At 42.9% G+C, this 20,358-nt stretch overlaps 1 protein-coding gene across 3 annotated transcripts; it reads left to right on the top strand.

The window, feature by feature from the left end:
* Window positions 1-71: 71 nt before the first annotated feature.
* On the top strand, window positions 72-19,129 carry Prkra (protein activator of interferon induced protein kinase EIF2AK2). Of its 3 annotated transcripts, none has more exons than XM_085680932.2 (8): window positions 72-311; window positions 819-864; window positions 6,122-6,203; window positions 9,133-9,211; window positions 10,289-10,406; window positions 11,697-11,791; window positions 15,428-15,602; window positions 18,517-19,129. In XM_085680932.2, the coding sequence occupies exons 4-8, from the start codon at window positions 9,155-9,157 to the stop codon at window positions 18,672-18,674; spliced, it is 603 nt and encodes a 200-aa protein (XP_085537058.1). In that variant the 5' UTR covers window positions 72-311; window positions 819-864; window positions 6,122-6,203; window positions 9,133-9,154; the 3' UTR covers window positions 18,675-19,129. The 3 variants fall into 3 exon arrangements, with proteins under 3 accessions (XP_085537058.1, XP_048281899.2, XP_048281900.2); XM_048425942.3 differs by having other exon boundaries at window positions 100-311; window positions 819-988; XM_048425943.3 differs by lacking the exons at window positions 72-311; window positions 819-864; window positions 6,122-6,203 and adding an exon at window positions 7,449-7,555.
* Window positions 19,130-20,358: the final 1,229 nt, after the last annotated feature.

Raw genomic sequence — 20,358 nt, 5'->3', positions numbered from 1 at the left:
GCATGGTGGAGGGGGGCGTGGCCGGGAGGCCCGGCAGAGAGGGGGTGTGGCCGGCTCTTCCGCGCCTAAGCCCCGCCTCTCTCCCCCCTCTCCGCCTGTCCCTCTTCTGGAGAGAGGCGAGCAGCTATCGGAGGGGGAGCCAGGCAGCAGGGCAGGCAAGCTCCTCTCGGGATCTGGCCGACGTGGAGAGGGAGGACCCAGATCCCCACTACTCTCGATCGCTGTGCCCTGCCGTCCCTTCTCGCCATGTCCCACAGCAGGCATCGCACCGAGGCCCCGCCGCTGGAGCGCGAGGACAGCGGGACCTTCAGGTCAGCCCTGGGCCGTCGAGGCCGCAGGCCCAAGACGGGTGGGCTGCGGGGCAGGGGCGGGGAGCCGGCTGAGCCAGAATGCAGCCGGGCTGCATTCTGGGTAAAGCTTCCTCCTTCCCAAGGCACGGCGCTGGGACCGCCCTTCGGGCCCGGGATCTGTCGCGCGCCCCGCCCCTCCGGCGACTATAGGTTCTGGAGGCTATGACCAGGGGTGCTGCACAGACCCGGGTATAGGTTTGATCTAGCCTGCAACTCCCGAGCCCACTCGGTTTCCTTCAGCATCCCTCCCACTGCGCTCAAGTTCTCACTATGCAGATCTCTCTACCCTCGTCTATGGGCTGCAGCGCCCAGACGCAGGTACGCCCAGGCCTTGCCACTGATCCTAGCAACTGGGGCGCCTTGGAGCTTTTTAGTCACCGTTTGTGGCTGTCAAAACTGACAAGTGGATGCTCTTCGCTTCCCTTCCAGCTTTGTCGTTCAAAGCATACATTTTTCTGCTTTTTGCAGTTTGGGCAAGATGATAACAGCCAAGCCTGGGAAAACACCGATTCAGGTATTGCACGAATACGGCATGAAGACCAAGAACATCCCAGTTTATGAATGTGAAAGATCCGATGTGCAAATACACGTGCCCACTTTCACCTTCAGAGTAACCGTTGGTGACATAACTTGCACAGGTCTGTATGCAGCTAACCCTCGTGACCATGTGGATTGGCGGTCCCGACTTTGTGTTGCTTTTCAGTTAGGAAAAGTACACCCCCCCCCCCCCCCCCCGCTTTACCTAAGACACCTCTGGGAGCAGACGGCAGACTCCAGCATCAACTTCTCTTGTTTTGCTCCCTAATTTTTGTCTCCCTAAGATGTAAAAAAGCTCAGAAACTCAGAAGGTGTCCAAGCATCCTCCACATCTCTTCCTATGCCAAGAGAGCCTGCTAAAGTTCCTCTTAAGACTTAGAAACTGGAAGTGTTCTTGGGGCTGTCATAGCTAGGTCAGTAGGTAACTTTCAAAGTGACAAATACAGATACTAGTAGGCACGACCTCAGAATTTTCTGAGTTTCCCCCTTCATGGACTCATCTGGAACTTGGAACTCTTGGTACCACTCTTGAGTCTGTGTCCATGACATATCAGGGGAAGGCAGAGACTCTTGTACTGTATCCGTCTACACTGTATTGGGCAGTAGCCTCTCGTTCTCGACACTACACAGGTATTTTTGTATAAGATTGTTTCTCCTTTTCACTCATGAAGTAGGAAGTTCAGAGACATTTTCCCAAGTCGTATTACCAAGGTCATACAGCAATAAAGTTTTATAGTTCAGATTCAGATCTTCTTTCAACCCGAGCCTGAGAAAATGGCAACCAGAGTTGACATTTGTAATTGTGGACATCGTTTTCCTAAATACTTATTTAGTTGAACGCATTAAAAATGTTGAGTAATTTAATTTTGTAAATATACGAAGAAAAAAAATTTAGGAAAAGCTAAAGTTTCACTGTTTAATGGAACTTTAGTCTGAGTGTATTATGTTTTTGTTTCTGGGAGTCTGGGGTTGCCTCTAATCATTGAAGCCGCTTCAAGAAATTGAGGCTCCTTTTATTTGTGTGTGGTGGGGGCAGATGGATTGTAGTTATAGGCTGGAACGTTTCTTATGGAAATCCACAAGGTTAGATTGAGTTACTACTTTAGCTGGTCATTTCTCAAATGTTTAGGCGTGTTCAAGAAAAAAAAAATAGCCATTTTCCCCTCTAATGCATTTTAGGTTAGAGATGAGCAATTTATTTCAACTGTCTTGCCTTAGATCTCCTCTTACCCTGCCTTCCTAGGGTAACTTATCAGCCTTCGCAGCTTCAATGATTATCTAAAGACTAATAATTCTGAGATGTTTGTCTTCAGCCAGGTACAGAGCAGTCCATCTACCTGTGTGCTTTCTAGGCAGCTTTGCTTGGGTTGCAGCAACAGAGACTAAGACAGTTGTCTTCCTTATTCTAGCCGATCCCCCTTCCCTGTGGTTCTGGGCTCTATTTTGACATAGAAACCTTTCTGCTGCCGTGTTCTAATCCTCGGCTCTCCCAGTCCTCGGCTCTCCCTCACTTTACTAACTTTGGCTTGTCTTCTAGGAGTCTATATAGTTTTCCCTTCTCCCATGAAAACTTTGTGAGTGTCTCCAAGAGTAGCTAAACTGCTAATTTTTTTCCTTTTTGACTTTGATATGGTTTCTGGTGGGAGCTCTAGCTGGCCCTTAATTCCCAACCCTCCTGCCTCAGCCTTCTGAACAGGGGGTGCTGGATGGCCATACCTGGCAGGCTGCTGATCTCGTGTGCCTCCTTATAGCCTCCACTGAGGCTTGTTACAACATGCCCTTTGTATTTCTGATATCTGTTAACATACAGTTGACTGTCAGTCCTAGAGAAGAAGAGATTCTGTTTAGCCAGTGTCTGTTTTAGTAGATAAGAAAGTATAGGACTCTGTGTCCTCTGATACTTGAGGATCGTACTTGAAAGCATTCTCCATGAGTTTGATTTGAGCTCAGAAGGAAAAGACGGACTTCCCCATTTACCTCTGTGATGGCTGGAATGGAGAGTTTGGTCTTCCAATGTCCTCCCCTTGTCTACCCATGTTAGCCATTACCGAGTGTGTGGAAGACTTACGGTGTAAGCTTCACCTTCTGTATGTCAACCCTTCTCTACTGCATGTGATGTGTAATCCTGCCTGCTTAGCGAGAACAGGGACTGTCGGTGACTTCCTTAAAGAAAGCTTGCTGCAGAAGAACCTCTCTGTCTGGGAAAAAGGAAGAATTGTAATGACTCTTTTTCTGTCCCATTAGCCAGCTCCCAAATAATGACACGAAGTCTTCTTATTAATTATGAAAGCTCAACCTTAACTTAGGCTTGTCCCACTAGTTCTTAAACTTAAATTAATCCATTTATTTTAACCAACACTCTGTCGCTTGGATTGGCTACCTGTGATCTGTACCATGTCTGACTCCCTTCAATTCCCGCTGATGTCTCTCATACGCCTAGATTCATCTCCTGCTTCCTTTCTCTCTGCCCAGAAGTCCTGCCTATACCTCCCGCCTAGCTATTGGCCATTCAGCTTTCTATTACACCCATCACAGCAATACATTTTCACACAGTATACAAATATCCCACAACATTTCTCCCTTTTTTGTCTAAATGAAAGGAAATACAAACATTTCTCCCTTTTTGTCTAAATGAAAGGAAAGATATTAACTATAATATAGTAAAACTATATACAATAAGAACAGTTATCAGGTAAGAATTGCATTCAAAATATCCAATCTATTTTTATTTGGCATATTTGGAGAAAATACTCTATTATCTAATCTATCTTAGTGAATGCAAAGTTTTATACCTAAACCATTTTCTATCATAACTTGTATTACCATTCTAAAAATATGTTTTTAGACCCGAAAATATCTTAGGCTTAAATAACTTAAAATAACTTAAATTTTCATGTCTCTCATCCTTATAAACTTTATATCTTTTATGTAAGTTTTTTTTTAATTTGGTAACAAAGAAAACTATAAAACTATGACTACCTAGTCTTTAACTCCATCAAAGATCTGAGAAGGATATAACAGGTAGTAACTTCCAAAACTATAGAAATAACAGAGTTATTTGGCCACCTGGGTAGTCACCCAAGGTTCCTCTGTAACATTGGGGCATCCATCTTAGGCCTATGAGCCTAGAATATCTGACAGACTTTTCTGCAAAGCAGGAATTTTGAAGGACTATCCTACCCTGTCTTGGCAAATTTCAACAGTCACTTTCTTTTGTGTCCTGCTTGCCCAGTTTGGACAGCATACTGTCAGCAGTCAAGGCAAGGGCCTAACTTTATCTATGGCTAGCCCAAATGGCTGGCTTTGTCACCCTGAAAACAAACACCATATGGAGGTTATTTGATGCCCATCATCCTTTTTTGAAGTAAATTTATGCTGCTAGGAACAGACATATCTCACTGTCATGAAAAGCCTCATGTTATTAAAACATTTTAAATTCCATATTTCTGCAGGCCTGTGAAGTCTTTGAAGACCATCTATCCATTTTAAATATATCTCTGCTTGATTTTGAAAATATGCCTCACATAAGTTTGATTGATATAGATGATGAACTATTAACCTGTTTTTTTTATTGTCCTTAATAACTTTCAAAGGACTAGAACTTTACATTTGTTAGTGAGCTGCATGGGTCTAATACCTTAAATAAGAGTAGAAAAATATAGAGGTTATTCTTGTTGTATCAGTATGCAAAAATCCACATCAGTGTAAAATATTTGAGACTAGTGGTTGTTCAAAAGTAGACTCAACACCTGTCCTGAGTCTTTCTTGGTTTCTTTTTCATGTCTGTACCCAACATTTTCAGGAGGTCTCTCCCCAGTCAAAGCTGATCTTCATTTTTTTAAAGAGATTTTGAAGAGAATCATAACTTTTTGTTTCTAGTGGTAACAAAGACATAACTTTTCTCCCAATGCACCATATTTTCTGATTTCCATTCTGAAGTGAAAACATTCTTAAAATATATAGTTTGGTTTAATTTAGTAGTTTCCATAATCCAGTGTCTCTCAACAGATATTGTTTTTTTGTATATGAAAATTCAAAGTCAACAAAGTACCATACAGAATCCAGGCACCCTGTGTATTTTCCATCTTTATGTGACTTATTTTTTAATATTATTTTACTCTCTCTTTAAAGACTTAATTTTTTTTTATTTTTAAATATTTTTTCTATGACTACAGTTTACATTCATTTTTAAACTATATCTGTTTAAACATTTCCTTGGTCTAAACCACTTTGCTGTGCACCTGCTGCCTGACTTTGAGACCAACGCCAGACACTGGACAGCTCTGGCAGCTGGCTCTATCCCCCTCAGTTTGGTGAGAGTAGAGCCTCATGCCTGCAGGGCGCTGGCCTGGAGCCAGTTGTTGTGCCCCAGCTCCAGTAGGAGCGTCTCCATAGTCTCCTGTCATCAAATTGTGTGCTACCTGTTGCTATAAACCCGATTCAAGTGCTGAGCAGCAGGGCCTCTCGCTACCAGAGCCTGTATATGCTGCCAACAAGGAGCCTGCTTGGACCTTTTTTCCAGCTTTCTCGGGCTCTATGTGGATTTACATGTCGTGCATGAGGCACCAAATGTAATGACTCTTCTTCTGCCCCACCAGCCAACTCCCAAATAATGACACGGAGACTTCTTACTAATTATGAAAGCTTGGCCTTAGCTTAGGCTTCTCCCACTAGCTCTTAGACTTTAACCCATTTGTCTTTATCTATGTTCTGTTGTCTGGCTCTGTGACCTCTGATCCCTATTATATTTCTTTAAAGTCCCACTGGCACCTCTTGTGCTCCTAAGTTTGTTTCCTCCTTCCCCTCTCTCTGCCCAGAAGTCCTGCCTATACCTCCTGCCTAGCTATTGACTGCCCAGCTCTTAACTCCACCAATCACAGCAATACATTTTCACGCCGGTTATAAATATCCCACAACAAAGAACAAAATGCTAAGTTCTGTTTCTTCAGGAGGTGTGATATGACTTAGCTTATCCCTATTCTGTATGAGATAGTCAATATAGAAATCATGTTTTCTATACGTATGCAGAAACTCAAATAAGTAATACTCTTAAAAATGACTTTGATGTGTTGGCTGTGCAGGTGGGGTATGGTAGTAGCATAAGTACTTGTGGTGGTTGGTGGCTTCAGTAGCAAGCACACGTACGGTGACTTTGTTCCGCACTGTGACGACAGCTATGGAGCCCATTACTCTTCACAGAGACTGAGACCTTTCTTTCCCCGTCTTTCACTCAGGTGAAGGGACCAGCAAGAAGCTGGCGAAGCACAGAGCTGCAGAAGCCGCCATCAACATTTTGAAAGCCAACGCAAGTATCTGGTGAGCTAAATTTCTTTGTATTCCACAGCTCAAATCGTCGTGGCTGAGGTAAGAAGAAAAGTTTTAACATGCTCACAAAAGCAGCAGAGTGAGCGGTTGGCCGTGTCTCCGCTCTAAAATCCCATAGCTGTGAAAACCTGCCGTCCATTAGAGACAATTTAAGCCTATTAAATCTGGCAGTTAGCTGCTGATGGGAGGCTGTCGTGAACCAGGCTTTACTGGTTCCTGCTGGAGTGCAATCAGCGTTTGCGGCAGATATTAATATTCTTTTTTTTATATTCTTAATATACAGGGTATTTATTTTTAATTGTTTTTTTTGTACACTAAAGAAAATAAGATGTAAGATGGAAAACGGTCAGTAAAAATAGTACTTTTTTTCTTTTAAAAGATGGTCTTACTTTTTTTTTAATGCATACCTATATAAAACATAGCTGGCCTCAAATTCACTATGTTGCCCAGGCTGGGCTCCAGCTAATGACCCTCCCACCTCATCCTCTTTGATGCTACTATTATAGGCATATATTACTCTACCTAGCTAAAAGTACTCTTAGGAGTTCTTAGGAGTACAGGGGTATGCTAAGTCGGGTAGTAATTCCATACATTTCCAAGTGGAAATGCCTGCCACCGTTAGTGCTTTTAGAAAGAGTATTGGCCTTGCAGCGTTGTATAGCTCATAAATTATGTCTTTGATTTACACTGTGCCCACTGTGGGACATGGCAAGCCTTCAGCTTCCTCTTTTACACATGCCCAGAGATGCTTGGAATTCAGTCATGTGCAATCTGCCTAGCGATGGTCAAAAGACCAGTGGAGTTTAGGGTAGACTGGTTTTCTGTTCTCTAGCCATAGTGAAACTTATAGATTTAGGAGAATATTTAAGTTCCACGCAGTAGCTCTCTTTCACAGTCACTTCCAAGCTTTGGGTGTTTTAAAACTAGTGACATATTTACCTTTAAGATAAGTGCTTGCCTCAGGCCTACCTTGAACCTCACAAGGCGATGCATATTCCTCTGTCTAGAAGTGGCTTATGCGGGCTTTCAAGTCACACTGGTTGTAGGACAGCTTTTGAGCCCTTCCCCCTGCGGGTGGTGGCCCTCCTGTTCTGTGCAGCTCAAAAGTTATCCCAGAGCGTTGGGTACATCCGTAAAACCCCGCAAACGGCTTGTCCTCTCTGCGCATGGGCATTTCACTCTGTCACTGTGAAAGGCTAACAAACTTTACGATGTATTTGTGCTTCTTGACAGATAAGATGGGAATTACTAAGCTGTAATCAGGCCTACAGTGGCCTGGTTTAGTACAGAGACTTTCTCCCTTCTACATCCCAATTATTTGCGTAGCTTCGGCATGCAGCATTGTAAGTGAATACTCGTCTCTCCCGTCAGCCTGGGTTAAATTTGGCAGGTGGAGGAGATGGTGGTAGCAGAAGCTCACGTGTCACGCCAGGAGTGACTCTTGGGTTGCCTGCATTGTGGAGCTGTCAGCGTGGAGTGCGGCTTCTCCAGAACTAGGCATTGATTTCCTAAGTAACTCTAATTGCAAACCCCCTAGAAGAGACTGGTCTTTCCCCTGGTTATAATCCCCACACACATGTTAAGACCACATTTATGTAGGGTGTCTACTTTATGTAAGATGCATCAGAATCTCAGAGGATTAACCTTATACCAAGCAGATAGCAGAACAAAATTTTCTTGCTTAAATATCTGGATAAAAAAAGCACTTATAGCCCAGATAACTACATTGCTAGCACTAAATTTCCTGACTAATGGTTGTCCTTTCTTTTTAAGTTGTTTTAAGGAGCTGGAGGGAGGATTCAGTGGTTAAGAGTACTGACTGCTCTTCCAGAGGTCCTGAGTTTAATTCCCAGCACCCACATGGCTGCTCACAACAATCTATAACTGTAGTCCCATGAGATCTGATGCTCTCAGACAAAACACCCATACACAAAAAGTACATAAATAAAAGTAGTTTTAATAGTAATGTACTTTATATATGCATACGTTCATATATGCACACAATTATATATAATTTTTAAAAACTTTATACATGCAGCTATATCACTCCTGCCCCTTTCTCCCTGCCTCTTTGTCCAGCCCTCCTCTCCATCCCAAATTATAGTTACATGTACTCTTCCTGAAACTGTTTTTAGATTTATTTATTTTTATCTTGTGTGTATGAGTGTTTTGTTTGCATGTATGTATGTGTACTACACGCATGGCATGCCTGGTGCCCACAGTAGACAGAAAGAGGTATCTGATCCCCTTGAATTGAAGTTATGGATGGTTGTTAGCCACCCTGACCTTACGGGACCTGGGAACCAAACCCAAGTTCTCTGTTAAGAGTAGCAAGTGTTTTGAACCCCAGCTATCTTTTCAGCCCTCCATATGTCCATTTTAAATATTTTTATTAAGAGTCAGTTATGTACAAAGCTTATGTAAGTAAGTAATGCGTGGACCCTATCACCAATAGTGTTCGATGTGAGTCAGAAAGAACTAGGAGAGGAATGGACAGACTGAGCGCAACAGTGTACAATTCATGGTCAAACAACTTTTTAAAGAACCAGATTGTTTTTTCATATAGAACTCAGACTTGCTGTGTATAAGTCTGGCTTTGACCTCCAGATCCCCCTGCCTCTGCCTCCAGGGTGGCGAGATTGTAGGCATGTGCCACCGAGCTTGGGGGTACAGTGTTTCGGAAGAATGGGAGATCACGATCCATTGAGGTGACAGAGTCAGCATCTGGAAATGATGCCTGATGTAACTCTTGAGTGCTGGGTCAATCAGATTCCCAAACAAGTCAGCGCGAGGGGCATTCAGTCCTCACAGGAGGAATGGGAGAGCTTAGGCGGAGGAGGCCAATGGAGAATACATTGTCATCTACTTAGTAGCTCAGAGGAAATTGTTTTATTTAATAACACCTTTAAATAATGTTTAGTTTTGCAGTTCCTGACCCCTTAATGCCTGATCCATCCAAACAGCCAAAGAACCAGCTTAATCCAATTGGTTCACTACAGGTAAGTCAGTTCCCATACTGTTTGTCCGCTGACTGAAGTGTGATGAGTTTGTTCTATCACAGAGACCAAGACAAACGGTTGATGTTTTAAATATCATGGGGGAATATGAGCATTTTGTTCTCTTTCTTTCATTCTTCTTTGTGTGTGTGTGAGATCTTGTGACAGGGTCTCGCTATGTGACTCTGCCTATCCTGGAATTTACTGTGTAGACTTGAACTCACAGAACTCCACCTGCCTCTGACTCCTGAGATTAATGGCGGCATTTGTCAGTAAGCCCCAGCAACGAGTATTTTCTTTTTGTTTTTGTTTTTTTAGATTGCATAATACTTTATTAACCTTGAATTTTCTTAATGCTAATGAGAAAGAACAACAGCTGCAGAGAGACGCTGGACAGTAGACAAAAATGAGTATTTTGTTTTTTAGGTAGTGATCATTACATTGTCCATAGCTAGCTTGAGATTATTTTCTTATTAACTTGCTTTTGGACTTTCTTCCTGTTCAGTATTTGCCTTTGTTTAATGGAATCGTCACTCAGTATAAGCAGGCCTTGGTGTAACAGGGTAGAGTGTTAATACCTGGCTTAGCCAAAAGGCCAAGAAGCAGTTGGGTAACGAGTTTATGCTTTAAGAATATAGCCTTTCTTACTGCTCTTGGAAAAGAAAAACAAGCAAAACAAAAAACTCTCTTTCTGCTTCTGTTGAGACAGAATTTACACAGAACCATGGCTGTGTAACTAAATTTAAGAGGGGAGAGGTGGCCACTTAATTGCTTAATTCTAGCAAAAGAAAAGAAACAATAAATGTAGTCTGCCTTCCTCAGCGAACGCAGGCATCAGCTCACCATGGCACAACAGCAAAGTACTGCCAATGGCACCAAACTGTTTGGTTTCGGCACTGGATAGAATATAAGATGTGGGACCGCCTGTGGGAGGTAACAGGGTGTTCCTCTTGTTCTGTTGGCCAGTACTGTGCTTCTTGTCAAGCATATGACCAGAACCAGGATCAAAGAGAAATATCATTTGTGTGACTGAGCCATCAAATAGTTAAAATTGATATTATAACCTCATTGGTTTTACAGGAGCTGGCTATTCACCATGGCTGGCGACTTCCTGAATATACCCTTTCCCAGGAAGGAGGACCGGCTCATAAGAGAGAATACACCACTATTTGCCGGCTAGAGTCGTTCATGGAAACTGGTACTTGATCCTTACAATCAGAAGCATTTGCGATATTTCCAGATGGTGAATTGCTATAGAAATTTCTATCATGTGGCTTCTTGAATATTGGTGTCTCTTTTTTACTATCTTTGACTTTCTGAGAATAGATATGTTTCTTAATTTGATGTTTTTAAAATGAGACTGCAGCTGAAAAGACAGGCTAATTGTAGACTTTATTCCTTAAGTAGTTTTCACTGGACTAGAAAAATGGGGTGAGGAATGAGAGACCACATTGGGAAAAAAAAAAAAAGCTAGTGAGGGTGTTTATCTTAATGATAGGTTGTTTGGTTGGCATTAGGAGGTCCTAGTTTCAGTCCCTGAAATCATAAAATATAAAGAATAATATCATAAAAGGGCTTTCTGGAATTAATATTGCTGTTGAATTCTAGTTTTAAGCTATGGTGATCTGATAAGATACATGGGGTTATTTCAATTTTTTTTGTATCTGTTGAGGTTTGTTTTGTTACCAAGTATGTAACAATGTAGTCTGTTTTTGAGAAGGTTCCATGAGGTGCTGAGAATAAGGTATATTTTTATGTTTGGATGGAATATTCTATAGATGTCTGTTAAGTCCATTTGAATCATAACATCTGTTAGTTTCCTTATTTCTTTGTTAATTTTTTGTCTGACTGACCTGTCCAGTGATAAGAGTGGAGTGTTGAAGTCTCCCACTATTAATGTATGATTTAAACTTTAGAAGTGTTTCTTTGACATGTGAGGGTGCTCTTGTATTTGGAGCATAGATGTTCAATATTGAGATTTCCTCTTAATGGACTTTTCCCGTGACTAATATGAAATGTCCTTCTTTGTCTCTTTTGAGTGGGCCCAGCCACACAGTTTTATTCACATGTACACATCACACACACACACACACATACACAAATATTTTCAAAAATAATTAATGGTTGTTTAAGGGTTAGTGATATAGCTTAGTGATAGAGCACTTACCTAGCATATGTAGGCCCCTGGCTTTCACTATCGTGTGTGTGTGTGTGTGTGTGTGTGTGTGTGTGTGTGTGTGTGTTTGTACTTTAGCAATGGCAGACTTAATAAAGGTGAACACAGAAGGACTTTGATTTTAGGGTATAATGATATATATATATATATATATATATATATATATATATACACTATATATTATGACAAACAAAGATGTTAGTCCAATAAGAAAATTCTGGTATGAAATCCTCAGGTATTCACTAATAAAATACTTGGTCATACTCTGTGAACATTTAATTTCTAAATCTACTGTTTCTTTCTTTTACCTAGGAAAGGGAGCATCCAAAAAACAAGCTAAGAGAAATGCTGCTGAGAAATTTCTTGCCAAATTTAGTAATATTTCTCCAGAGAACCACATTTCTCTAGTAAGTAATAATCAGCAAGTTGGATTCTGTTATGACTGAGCACCTCTGACTGCAGGAAATGTCCTTTCGTTTCTTGTGTGAACACTTCAGAGTCACGCTCTTTAAAACTCTCTGCTTTGTCGAGTGACATGTGACTCCAGTTTTTGCGGCCTCCTGGATGTGGGCTACAGTTGGTTCAGGTAAGAGAGCCTGAGGGACACAGTAGATTCAGAATCTCAGGATGGGGTCTGAAAATGAGAGCTCAGCCGAGATGTGGCGCAGTGGATCGCTTTGTGCTCAGCATGTATGAGTTTCAAATAGCCAAAGTAACAAACAACGGAGCAACGGTGCTGGGTTATATATCCATTCCTTGGTTTGCTCATTATTTGTCCATTTCGTGATCATTTGGTGAGCTTGCACTGTGTCGGTGTGCAGCTGGCTTCTGCCACTAACTAGTTTGACAGCCGACTGAAAGAGACAGTATGCTACAGGTAGCCCAGGTGGAGGGAGGGACAAAAACATGGAAGAAGGTGTCTAGCCAAGACTAGGGTTTCAGGACGGCCTCTAGGAGGAAGTAACGTCTAAGCTGAGACAAGGGATGAAAGAAGGGCAAGTAAATTTCTCAGCCAAGATGGCAAACGCAAAGTCCCCGGAGTAAAAAGCCATATATAGTCAAAGAGGAGGGAATTCTCAAAGAGTGAGCCCAGGCAGGCAAAGAAAGATCATGTCTTATATCGACTAACTAAACTAAAGAGCTTACCATTCACACCGAGGGTAGTGCCAAGTCATTAGCAAATTTTATCGTGTCAGGGAAAGAAAATCTAATTTGTTTGTTAGAAAAGGAATCACTTGGTTGGATTATGGGGAGTAAGTGAATATGAGAGAACCCCTAGAGTGGTTTTACAGAAAGCAGATGCAATATGATAACATAAGCTAAGGTGGAGGCACAGGAAGTGGGGAGAGATGAGTATATTTTGAAATGACTTTTAGAGGAGCTGAAGAGATGGCTCAGTGGCTAAGAGCACCCACTGCTCTTTCAGAGGACGCAGGTTGGGTGCCCCGCACCCACACGGTGGCTCAGCTGCAGCAACATCCTCACAGAACTTATGGCTCACTTATAGGGAAAAAAAAAGAAACAGTCTTTTCAATAGGTACTTAAAAGATAATTGTAGCAGTCACAACTGATAAAAACAAAATCCAAAAAATAATAAAATCATGACTACATGTCTCTGCATTACAATCATCTCATTAAAATAGAAGATAAAACAGGACACCAAGTAAGAGGCTTTATTTGACCTTGTTCTAGAAATATCAAGAACACAATTAGATGACAGGGAACAGAGAAAAGCTGGAAATAAGATAAGGTGAGCCAGAAGTGATTGCTAGATGCAAATAATCCAGTTCTATTTCTGCAAACCCCTGGAGAGCTGGGTACAGTGGCGCACTGGGAGGTGGATGGGAGAAGATCCCAAGTTCAAAGCTTCCTTTGGCTACATAACAAGTTCAAAGCTTCCCTGAGCTAGAGGATACTCTGTCTCAAAAGCAAAACACCTACTAGAAACAGTAACAGAATGTATCAAGGTAACTGATCATTAAATTATTGTACAAAATCAGTAGTTTTCACATTCTTTAGTCTTAGGAAAGTAACAACTAGAGTATTAAAAAGAAGGTTAAATTTTTTATTTATTTATTTTTTTAGGGAAAGCAATTGAAGGTGAGGAGAGGGTGAGGCAAGGGTTGTCTTCTTTTCCTAATTGTGGATTTTGGAATGTTTTTGTCTGAGTAGATGTACGTAGGCTACCAAAAACCTGAGAGCTTGGGAGATGGCTGAGTCTCTGAAGTGCTTGTCATGCCACCAGAAGGACTAAGTTCAGAAATGTGGCAATCCTATAAAGCCAGGCACAGTGGCCTGTGATCCCAGTGCTGGGGAGATGGACACAAGAGGACCCCCGAGGCTTGCTGGTCAGCCAGCCCAGATGAATCTGTGCGCTCCAGGCCCAGGGAGAGACTCCGACTCAAACAATAAGGTGGAGAATGTTGACACATGTGGAGGCACCTTTTCACACATACCACTTGCACACATATACCATACCATATACACAACACACACACACACACCCTAAAACAAAATTTGACACTTTCTGAAAAAATAGAAAATCTATTCTCAAAAAAAGGTGTACTAGAAAAAAGTCAATAATATTCTTATTTATAAGGCAAGAGCTAAAGTGTAAAAAAAACAAATCCATAAAATCCATTTTCAATATTAAAATTGGAGTGTTATGTTGAGGTAAACTGGAATAGAAACGGATCACATAGGAGCACTTAAAAACCCTCCTGAAGAATATAACAAAAATTAGATTAAGGTGGCCTTATTTCTTTTCACACAGATGCTTGGTATAGTAAATATATAAAAATGTAAGTTGTCTTACTCTAAATCTGACAGAATTCAGTTTGGAACTCCCAAGGATTTTACTAGGTTTATCTGGAAAAAGCAAAAGGCAAATCCTCGAGTAGAGTCAAGAGCCTTAGAAAACAAGAATTTGAAGCGGGCAAGGATGCTTGCCCTCCCAGAGAATAAAGCAAACAGTGTCACTGTAAAACCATGAGGTGCTGGTGGGAGAGCAGAACGGAACTCAGAAGCAGGTGCAGATGCACAGACGCCCAGTGATGGCGGCAGTGGTCTCAGAACAGCAAGAGCGGGGACGGGGACGGCTCAGCTATGATGCAGACAGCTGAAAGCCATGGTGAGGGTGCCACGTAGTGTATTTTTATGTTTGTTGTCATGTATGTCGACCGTTTATCCCCGTACCAACGTAAGTCTCAGATAGACCAAGGATTGAGCATAAATACACTGTAAGTATTAGAAAACATGTAATATCTTTTCAAAAAATCTTAGGCATGAAAAGGTTTTAACTATAACGTAAAATCTAGAATCAAAAAACAAATGAATTTGGCTAGAATCTACAGTACAGCCAAAATTCTGTAAATAAAAGCAGTATAACTAAAACAAAGAAGTCAGTGTTCATACATGTAAAGTCCATGCACATCAATTAAAAAAAATACCAGTAGGAAATTACAAAAGAAATAAAAGAAAAAAATATTCAGTTTGTTCATGCAAAATAAGATATTTTTACCTTTTAAGTTAGTAAAAGCTACAGTGTTTAATAACTAACTGGTATTAGCGAGAGTTCAGTTGGTGGGTTTGTGAATTAGTTCAGAAACCGAACAGAAAGCAGTCCTTCCATTTATTATTATATATTATGGGTATGTGGTGGAGGGCAAGGTGCACGTGTGTGCAGGTCAGAGGGCAGCTTGCTGGAAGAGTCGGTTCTCTTCCTTTGGGTCTGAGGGATCAAACTCAGGCATCAGACTTGGCATTAAGAATCCTCACCTGTTGGCATCAAGAGTCCTTACCTGCTGAGCCATCTTTCTGGCCCAAGTTGGAAGAACTTATCAAAATAAAAGCCTTTCTGTTAGCAGTGTCTCTCCTAGACCTAATGCTGGAAAGAAACAAGCCTGGGTCCTCTGGGAAAGTAGCCCGTACTCTAAGCCCTGGGCTGTCTCTCCTGCACCTAACCAGTGCTTTCAGTTACACTGGCGCTGATGCTGCCAGGGGCCCAGATAGGAAGCTGAATCTCCTTCATCTCTGCTTTTTAGACGAATATGGTCGAACATTCCCTAGGATGTACGTGGCATTCGTTGAGAAATTCCCCTGGTGAAAAGATCAACTTACTAAAAAGAAGCCTCCTCAGTCTCCCGAACACGGACTACATCCAGCTGCTGAGTGAGATTGCCAAGGAGCAGGGCTTCACCATAACGTATCTGGACATAGGTATGGTTTCTTGTTTATCCTGACTTGTTTCCTTTCATTCCTTTTTGTTATTGGTTTGGAGACAGGGTCTCATGTATCTCATGCTGGCCTTCAATACCTACCTGCTCCTGCATCCGCCTCCCAAGTGCTGGGATTATGGGAGAGAATGTCACCACTATATCCCATCTCTGTGGATTTTCATTTAGTTCAATTTATACCCCTGCGTGTGTGTGTGTGTGTGTGTGTGTGTGTGTGTGTGTGTGTGTGCATGCACATGTATGCATGCATGTTTCGTGTCTTGATTTTAACATCAGAACAATGTACTGTCCCGGTTGAGTGAGATGTGGGGACCAAGCCCGTGAGAGCGTCAAGCACCGGGAAAGTCGCGTTTAGGGACTGGAAGAACCCACAGTGGTCTCTGCAGCCGCGAACCATGTGCGGAACCTGGATAAGAGCAGAGGGTGCAGCACCTCGGAGCAAATGCAGAGAGGTGGTGTGGGAGGCAGCTGATGAGAGACTATTCCAGAAGGATTTATCAGCATCTTGAGTTCGCAGAAGGTCTGGAATACATAGAGGACTGAGCTCTCATGGACAGGATGTGGGATAAGAAAGAAGTCTGAGAGAGCACTCTTTATCATGAGCTGATGCTGCCTCTGACCCCCTCTCAGCTTAAGAACGAAATAGTTCCAGGGCATCTGGACCTGGCTCTTGACCTTCTCCAGTGCAGCTGCTCTCAGCGGAAACAGGCACATGAGCCAGGCCTGATGGCCAGCGCTGAGACAAGAAGATCGCACAAGTCTGAGACCAATCTGGCCCGAACGTGAGTTGTACCCCAGTCAGAGCAACAGAGTGAGACTAGAAACAAAGAAAGAAAGAGAAGAGAAGAGAGAACAGACAGGCAAATGGCAAGCAAAGCGCCTCCAAGGGTGTTCAACCTCTTTATTTCAAAAGGAAAATGCAAAATAAAGCCACAGAGAAGTGCCACTTCAAACCCACTAGGGTGGCTACAGTCAGGAAAATGGAAAATAGCAAAAAAATCTGTGAGAATGCAGTTTGGAACCTCATACGTTGGTGGTCAGATATAAAATGGTGCAACTGCAACATACAAAGATTGTCACCAACTCGTGACCACGAAACTTCTCTCCTGGGGACGGAAACTCGTATTCTGATACCAGTAATGACAGGCTCATAGTATACTGTTCCCAAGAGCCAAGAAGTAGAAGCAGGTCAGATCTTCAAGGAATGAGTGGATAAAGAAATTGTTGACTATATATTCCCTGAGCCACAAAAAGAAAAGAAATTCTAGTACCTACCACAACATAGACAAACTTGAAGAGTATTGTGAGAGAAGCCAGACACTGCAGGCTCCAGCATGACCCAGCGAATTAGTCAGTAGAGGCTAATCCATGCAGACAGCACAGGCTGATGGGTGCCGGAAGTGGGAGCGGGGGGAGCTGGGAGGATGACTGTCAGAGGGTTCAGGTGTCCTGACAGATTGTGGAAAGAATGTGGAAAAGGGTAGAGCTGTGAGCATAGTCAATAGCACGGAATTGCTCGGCTTAAAAATAGTTGACTTTCTCTCATTTTCCTTTGATTGAAGGAAAAAAGTCTTAGATGCGGTAACTAAAAAGCCCATTTCCTCATTCAGTAATCCTATTGCTATTGGGATATTGTCCTTCAAATTGACTGGCGAATATCATTTAATCATGGTCACTTTAAAAATTATTGTTGTCTGTGTGTGTGTTGTGTGAGTGTATGTGTGTGCGTGTGTGCGTGCATGCGTGTGTGTGTGTGTGTGTGTGTGTGTGTGTGCCACAGCATGGATAGGCTCAGAAGACAGCTGCGTGGACTCAGTTTTCTCCTCCTGTCTTTACACGGACTCCAGGGATCAAACCCACGTCTCCAGGTTTGTGCAGCAAGCGCCTTAGCCCACTGAGCTGTCTCATCAGCCCCCATGGCCACTCTAACTAAGTCACACATTCTGTTTCAAACGTCCCTTCTTCCCTTCACTTCGTCGTCTTCAGTGAGGGACTCATCAGTGGATGGGGACCTTTGTTTCCTGGGCTTCTGTGTTGTTTTTAGGACACCATAACCGAGAGTTCTGCCCAGACTTCAAACCTAAGAACAAGAAAGAGAGCATGGGGCGGTCTTTTCACACTTTTACACACATAAGTGTATTCTGCTTAAAAGCCTGATGGGACACAACCTTGCCCATTCTCAGCAAATTCTTTCCCATTGAGACGTGTTGTGGTTCAGCTGCAAACCCTCTCCGACTGGTGGCATTAGGTCCCTGGAAGGTGTCTTACTTAGAAACACTGGAGCCAGCTACCTCTGACCCCTGATTTCTGACTGAGTGAGATTTCTTTAGGTAATTATGAAACAGTTTGAGAATTCCTGCATCTGACCACGTGGGGAAGATGGTGGAGGTTGTCTTATTTTGTTTTGTTTTGTTTTTTTCCCCCTCAAGTGTCTTGCTTTATAGCCCTGGCTAGGCTAAAAGTTGCTTTATGACCCAGGCCTAGCCCAGAACTCGCTCTATTACTCAGGCTGGCCTAGAACTGCAAGTCCTCTGTCTCCACCCACATGTTGTGGAATTGAAGTGTGAGCACACACCACTCCTGTCCCTGTTCTGTTGTATAAACCTTGATGAATGAGGTAGTGTGCTTGAATGCTTAAAGGCAAAACAAAACACCTTTTCTGGGCAGAGGTGGCACATGCTTTTAATCCTAGCACTCAGACGCAGAGGTAGGCGGATCACTGTGAATTCGAAGCCAGCCTGGTCTACAAGAGTTAGTTTCAGGACAGGCTCCAGAGCTACAGAGAAACCCTGTCTCGAAAAACCAGAAATAATAATAATAATAATAAAAATCCTTTTTAAAGGATTTGCTTTACCCACACCCAGCGCTGACTGTCATATTTACATGTGTCATTACAGAGGAACTGAGTGCCAACGGACAGTACCAGTGTCTCGCAGAGCTGTCCACCAGCCCTATCACGGTGTGTCATGGCTCAGGCATCTCCTGCAGCAATGCACAGAGCGACGCTGCACACAATGCTCTGCAGTATCTAAAGATAATAGCCGAAAGGAAGTAGGAGCGGGCGGCTGAGCTCTTCAGCCGCGCATGCGTCCCCCTCGCACCTCTTCCCGGTGACGCGTCCTGTCCTGTTCACGTCTCTTCGGGGTCCGTCAGCCTTCCAGATCTAATTTTCTCCTGGTAGTTGCTGTTAAGCTCTTTTTAATGGCTTCAACTTTGTACCGGTATGTTGTATTTATAAACTTTGTACGCAAGGCTGAATGCAGCACCCGTTTTACAAGCTCAGGCTCACTGGATGAACCTGCGTGTTTGACCGACAATGAGGCGGTAAAGTCCTGCTAGCAACAGTCTCACGGCTGCTGGAACTCCCTTTGGGGCGAGACTTTGTGACGTGAATCCTGCTTTAGACTAGAGTGTTGAGGATTGTGTTGAATGTCACTGCTGGATTTCAGGGAACGTGGTTGGTGTGTTGTGTATTTGAAACCGCTGAATAAAAAAGAGCTGTTCTTATAATGGGGGCTCCGCTCATTTTATTAAATAGCTACTTATTTGATCGTAGCTTTCTTCTTTGTAGGTGAACGATCTGATGGACATTTTCGTTTGGATGACTTGTTATCTGCATGCCGCTAGCTTACTGCAGAAATTCAAAGGTAAAATCCAGTAGTTGAAGGACGATCCACAGATATCTGTGGACATCTCTGTTTGATTTTTTCCCCCTAAGCCTATGCAGCATTGTGTTTTTCCTTGACACAACCATTTGCTGGTGAGTTAGTGGTTTGAAAAGGTGTTACTACAGAAATGATGACAACAGAAACGTTTTCCAAGTCCTTGATTCTTTTATGAGAATATTTCAAAGACTTGACTTGATTTAAAGATTAGAAAAAGAGCAGGAGATGGCTCAGTGGGCCAAGGGGCTTGCTGCTAACCTTGACAGCTTGCTGATTCTCAGAACCACATGGAGGAAGGAGAGAGCTGACTCCCGCACGTGTCCTCTGACCCCCACAGGTGTGCTATGACACACAAGCAATCAATACAGAAATGTCAAAATACATGCATTTGAAAAGTTGTGGGGAAAGGCTGGAAAAGGTTAGATTCTTAAATTCACGATGGCCTAGTCCCCTCTGGGAGCGTGGCTGACATTCTATGAGACTTCTCCATGCTTGTCTTAGCTGGAGACCGCCTCTAGTCAGTCATCCTTCCTAGGCAGTCACTGTCCTGCCCCACATCGGGATGATCATAATCTCATCTCAGTTCCAGAGTAACCCATATGCAGGGATAGCTGTGGTTTGGATTTGACTTTGCTTTTTCTTTTTAAGATTTATTTATTTATTATGTTTACAACATCCCTTCCATGTGTGTCTGTAGGCCAGAAGAGGGCACCAGATCTCATACAGATGATTGAAAGCCATGTGGTTGCTGGGAATTGAACTCAGGACCTTTGGAAGAACAGCCAGTGCTCTTAACCTCTGAGCCATCTCTCCAGCCCGCCTGACTTTGGTTTTTTTAAACAGGGTCACTGCATAGCCCTAGTTGTCCTGGAACTCACTGTGTAGATCAAGCTGACTTTGAACTCCAGAGATCCTCCTGCCTCTGCCTCCCAAGTGCTAGAATTAAAGGCCTGTGCCACTACACCTGGCCAGAGGCTGCCTTTGTGTTTGCATCATCCCCATTTCTCCCTCTGCCCCACGGCCTTCCTTTCCTGCTAGAGCCAGCAGCCCCTAATCTGTCCTCTGATTTCAACT

Source organism: Myodes glareolus, chromosome 21, assembly GCF_982192425.1.
Source record: "Myodes glareolus chromosome 21, mMyoGla1.1, whole genome shotgun sequence".
NCBI classification, from domain to species: Eukaryota; Metazoa; Chordata; class Mammalia; order Rodentia; family Cricetidae; genus Myodes; species Myodes glareolus.
This window is presented reverse-complemented; position numbering and strand designations above follow the sequence as displayed.

Coding starts and splice junctions, on each gene's coding strand:
- Prkra (XM_048425942.3), top strand. CDS start 247: ATGTCCCACAGCAGGCATCGCACCGAGGCCCCGCCGCTGGAGCGCGAG. Junction 989..6,121: donor TGGTGACATAACTTGCACAG/GTCTGTATGCAG, acceptor TCTTTCACTCAG/GTGAAGGGACCAGCAAGAAG. Junction 15,603..18,516: donor CATAACGTATCTGGACATAG/GTATGGTTTCTT, acceptor GTGTCATTACAG/AGGAACTGAGTGCCAACGGA.